Genomic DNA, 5,469 nt, shown 5'->3' on the forward strand with positions numbered 1-5,469 from the left:
TAGGTGTCTACAAAAGTGAGTTTTCATAACTTTTCCCAATGAGTAAGTATAGGCTTTTCAGGAGACAAAATGGTTCGAATTTCTAATCTCCTTTCTCCTTGTAGGATTCCTCTTTTGTTGGGGTTGTATTTAGCTTTTGTGAATGAAATGTAAAGTTGAACAATGAATGACATCATTCTTGTCTTCAATTATTCTCTTTCTGTCATCTCTTTGGATCCCAAAAGTTATTTGAGGGCGAAGTTTTAGAATCGGGTCGCGCGTAGGTGTCTACAAAAGTGACTTTTCCCAATGAGTAAGTATAGGCTTTTCAGGAGGCAAAATGGTTCGAATTTCTAATCTCCTTTATCCTTGTTGGATTCCTCTTTTGTTGGGGTTGTATTTAGCTTTTGTGAATGAAATGTAAAGTTGAACAATGAATGACATCATTCTTGTCTTCAATTATAGACACTGAATAACAACATTTTTCTGAAATGAAGAAGTTTAGACTGAGGTTTTACTATGAAATATGAATTAGCCCACGCGAATGAAAAGGTAATCTGAACAAAATACAAAAATTGGCAACTTAAAAACGGAAAATTGTGGTAAGCATGATTTAAAAAAAAAAAAAAAAAAAAAAAAAAAAAAAAGGTTTGACAGAGGGAACTGTAACTGCTATGGTCTTATCGTCCCGAAATCGAAAAGAGAAGGAAGACAGGATAGGAGAAAGCGAACATTATCCCACCAGGATAAAATCCGCTCCGGGTGGGAATCGAACCCGCGGCCGTGGTAAGCATGAATGCTTGCACAATTGAATCGTTCCCAGGAAGAATTTTATTATTCCCTATGTTACATTTTGCTGCAAATTCACATAAGCCCTTCTTCTTGAGAACGATTCAATAAATTGTCTTTCCTCGAAACACCCTGGGTAATTTCATGACTTGAACCAACAACCTCCAGATCGGAAGTCCAGCACACTAACCACTACACCACTGAGTCCACAAAACACTTCCAATGTCCACTTTTCCAACATTTAAAAGGAAAAGAAAGTAGGCACCTACAAAGGGAAAGACAGTATCTAAAGTAGGTACCTCAGAGAAAGATTATATCGGGAAGATTTAAAATGTTTAAAAAACTAAAAACTTCTTCAAAACTATCTCAGCTTTTTATCTTATATCTTGACAGTTGTATCAAATTGTATCGTTGAAACTTGTTGGAAAAAGTGGGTAGGTATGAGCTACCTAGGTACCTGTTATTGTATAGATATTTAGATAAAAGATAAGGAATGCTCAAATTATAAAGTAGTGCGGTAGCGCTACTTCTACGCCAAGTCGAAAAAGAGCTAGTCAGCAAAAGACCTACAACTTGGATTTGAACCAGAGGACATACTTTTGAGACTTTGTACCCCTCGTTACAGGTCACCTAACATTCTAAAAAACTTCCAAAAAGAGGAGGTAATGGAGGAGAAAAACCAGAAATTCTTGTGTTTTATTGAAAAATTTTAATTATGAAATTAAATTGAAAACATTACAAAGAAAGAAGTATTGGGTGACAAAAAGAAAGGTTGAACATGGTTCAACATTTTGTCCCGTTTACAAAACGAAATGCTGAACGTGGTCTAACATTTTATCCCTTTTACAAAAGGAAATGCTGAACATGGTCCGCCATTTTGTCCCGTTTACAAAAGGAAAGGCTGAATGTGGTCCGGCACTTTGTCCCGTTTCGCCTTCTCGCTTCCCATGGCGGAAAATACATACTCGTCCATAGTCTTTCGGCAAGCTGACGAGCTCAACTGGGACGCGCCGAAATTTGACAGCCGAGAGCTTCTTCGGGTGATGGTTGATTTATTGCCGGTACCGGATAGAGTTCGGGCGGTGTCGGAAAATGTTCGGGCGGTTCCGGAAAATGTTCGTGCGGTGTCAGAGCCGGATGCGTGAGATCTGGCGGACGGCGGAACGATGTACAGTTGGATAGCGTTGAGGAAATAGTACAGGAGCTCTGCCACGCTCACCAGACTGAAGCCGAGGAATAGACTGGCCACGCCTCCAAATGAGACTGAAACACAAACAGAAGGAACAATAATGCAATCGTTCTGAGGTAGAAGGTCCTATGTACTAACTAACATGTACTAACTAACATAGGGCCTTCTTCTTGGGAACGATTCAATTGTTTATTGGTTAGTCGACTTCAGGAGAACCCTGTAACTTGAATTAATGTCATAAAAATAGTAATAAAAAAAAAATCTAGAAATGATCACTCCGAGCGGGAATATGAAACGAAAAGTGATGAGCTCCATCCACCCAACCTCTGTTGTTTGGCAGATCATTAAAAAAAAAGCAGGAGAACCCTGTAACTTGAAGAGTTACATACCTACTTATATTTTATCTAATCAAGAAAAGCATCTCGTCAACAACGCATTCTTTCAACCAATCACAATGCTTGAAATTAGGCTACGTATTGGGAATCAGGACAAACAAATACGATTTTGTCTTACCTAGCAAGTCTTGCAAAGTGTACTTGAGGAACCTGGAATAGCTGATGGCAAATAACTCCTTGTACATAACGTCCACATAAACATAGTAACTCCTCTCATTTAGGAAGTCCCTGCAACAACATGAGATACTGCCATAAAAAAAAACTCTAAAAACATAATGAAATACTTCATTGTTAAAATGAAAACTCCTTAAATTAAATAATAAATAAATTAATGTTGAAAAATTAGTAGTTAGTACAGCCAGAAACCAGAAACTCCTGAAAGCCTATTAAAACAAAATTATGACCCAATAAATGTTCTTTGAACAGTGTCACCGAAAAGTTAATGAATGTTACATTTAACACAACAATAATACCAGCATTGTTAAACAACGTTCCTCTTGTTATGAATGGTGGTCTGGTATCTCATAAAACAAACGGAATTTATAGTCGTACAAAATTATAATTACAAAGATAATTACAAAAGGCCATGGACCTTTGAAACTACAATGCCTGAACAGTGTGTAAAATGGAGGAGCGCCAAAAAATTAAATGAGTCACAAACATTTCCACTCGAAAAGGCAGTGACCTGTTCTCTACATGTTGGGCGAAAAAGTTTTGCAGGTAATTACGATGAACTTATTGTTAAAGCATGAACAAAAGTTTCATTTGAAACAAGTTTGGTACTTTTTTTCTGGACAGCGAATCGGTATAATTTCAAAAGTTGACCACAACTAGGTATAGGTACAATGGTACATGGGTACCTTTGTGTAATGGCATAATTACAACCTTGTGCTGCTTGTGCATAACTCGGAAAATTTTGTGAACTTGGGCTGGAAATTTTTAAGAACACCACTCACGTAGACCATTGTGACATTAAATAATCCTCTTCAAAATATTACTTTCTATTACTGTCTTTTGTTACTCACGCAAAAGTGTGTCTCACTTCAGTGCTGTAGGTGACAAAGGAGCAGGGTTGTGGGCAATGGCAGTTCATATATTCGGGCAGACTCCACTTGGGGAATCCGGGCACACCTTCAGGGGCCTGAGTGTTTCTCTGCAACACTTGAAACAAATGAGAGAATACCCATTACTTGGGTGTTTTTAAGAGGGATTAGACCATCCAAAGATGTCCTGCTCCCAGAGATAAGAGATTCGCCTTTCCTACGCGGATGACCAAATCTGGTTGTCCCCTCACCCTCAAGTCATCAGTCCTCAAAAAGATTATTCTAACACAAGAAGAGCACTCCAGATAATACCTAGGTACTCTTTCCACCTTCTTCATTGAACTCGACTTATACCACTGACGCCCTAGAAAAATCATGCTGCCCAGGATAATCCGTTTCATTTTTGTAGGATTCGAACAACTTACCATTGACGTTTTTCAAACATTCAATATGCCTGATTCCACAGTGTTTGAGGCCCTCTAAAATAGAAGAAGGGGAAAATGAAATGAAATTGTCAGTTAAAGATCCAAGAGAGTTTATTGGTTACCGATCTCTTGTTATTGTCTTTTGATATCAATCAAATCCTCATTCACCAACTGTTTTACATTCTCTATGCCAAGTATAACAACAAAAGGTAATTTCTTCAAGGAAAGTCAAACTTTAGAAATAATTATCCATGTCCAAAAACCCAGTCTAGGTTGAAATACATAGGTACTTTTAAAAAAATGAGCTTCATGGCCTTTATGTCCCCTCGCCTGTCTCGTCCCCCAAAAGGCCAAAATTGTTAGAAGGAGCTCCTCACCTCGGATCGGTTTGAAGTAGTACGGAGTACAGTTGCAATGTTGGGCGATGGCCCGGAGTCGGCACCGCTGGTAGCAGTTGTTTTCATCGTTCCCAACCAGGGCCGGGGTCTCCGAAGATGGCGGCATATGGGCATAGTCGTCCACGGTGTAACACTTCCGCTTAGCTTCGGCTATGCGGTTGAGGCTCTCGTGTCCGATGGTGGTCGAGACTGTGACCGATATGCGGTGCACCTTCCCTTCGTCCTTGAACACGAGGTAGGAGGTCGATACATCGGGGAAGTCTTCCGGGCTGTGGACCACGATCTGGGGTAGCGACCATATCAGAAGATTAGATCTCGTTGAAATGGGGGTCTTTTCTGACGAAACTCCTGTGTGCGCAGTCCAGAATGTAGGACGATTGCACGCCATATCAGAAGATGGAGTTTTTTTTTTTTACTTAAGGTGCCATTTCGCCATAGGCTTTTTCGCTGGACTTGTTTCTCGTGAAATCAATATCTACGAGCTTGATATACTACATAGCCGTAAAGAGTGGTCTCGTGAGACCAAGTCTGGCGAAAAAAAGTACACACTGTACTGGCACCTTATACATATTTGGTTTTGATAACGGCCAAAAGCTAAAATGGTTGTCTAAATCAATATTATGAGGAAATGGGCTCAGATAGGGGTTCTCTCGCTTTCCGTTGAAGAAAGCAATTTTACTTGACCTTTGACAATGAAAATCGTAGAGATATAGAAAAAAGCAGTGTTATAAGAAGTGTATGACTTGTATGAGGTACAAGCTAAAGGACCCTTTCAAAATTTATGCTTCCTGTTCTTGACAATTTAAAGAGTGAAAGAGAAGAAGGATGAAATTATGTTTCTTCTTCTTTTTCTTTTTCTTCTTCTTCTTTCTATCCCACTCAAGGTTTCACAAAAATCCGGAAGCGAAAATCCACGTGAAGCAAAAGTATTTTACTTCTCGTTCTATTTCTCCTTTTCTCTCTCAGTCTTCATATTTCTTCGCCTCCCTCTCTCTCTCACACACACATACACACAATACCGAAATTGTATATCTTCCCTTTTGCTTTCTTTATATAAATTTTGAGAAACTCTCTTTTTTTAACTTTTCTCTTTTCCCATTATTCGATTTTCTTCTATTTGCGCTTTTCTTCGTACGATCTTCGATATTTCTATCTATTATTTTCTCTTAGACAACTTTATCTCACTCTTTCTCTTCTCTCTCTCTCTCTCTCTCTCTCTCTCTCTCTCTCTCTCTCTCTCTCCGCTCCTAT

General features: G+C 39.1%; 1 protein-coding gene across 1 annotated transcript in view; it reads right to left on the reverse strand.

Annotated features, from left to right (window-relative positions):
• Positions 1-1,489: 1,489 nt before the first annotated feature.
• LOC103524299 (pickpocket protein 19-like) overlaps positions 1,490-5,469 on the reverse strand; it is a 5,787-nt gene continuing 1,807 nt past the window's right edge. The window contains exons 3-7 of the mRNA XM_017449553.2: positions 4,198-4,501; positions 3,821-3,874; positions 3,378-3,513; positions 2,471-2,580; positions 1,490-2,031 (exon numbers count right to left, since the gene is read on the reverse strand). Coding sequence (XP_017305042.2) covers positions 1,655-2,031; positions 2,471-2,580; positions 3,378-3,513; positions 3,821-3,874; positions 4,198-4,501 — 981 coding nt within the window. The 3' untranslated portion in view covers positions 1,490-1,654. The remainder of the gene's footprint in view (positions 2,032-2,470; positions 2,581-3,377; positions 3,514-3,820; positions 3,875-4,197; positions 4,502-5,469) is intronic.

The sequence above is a fragment of the Diaphorina citri genome, unplaced genomic scaffold (genome assembly GCF_000475195.1).
Source record: "Diaphorina citri unplaced genomic scaffold, Diaci psyllid genome assembly version 1.1 scaffold91, whole genome shotgun sequence".
Taxonomy (NCBI): domain Eukaryota; kingdom Metazoa; phylum Arthropoda; class Insecta; order Hemiptera; family Psyllidae; genus Diaphorina; species Diaphorina citri.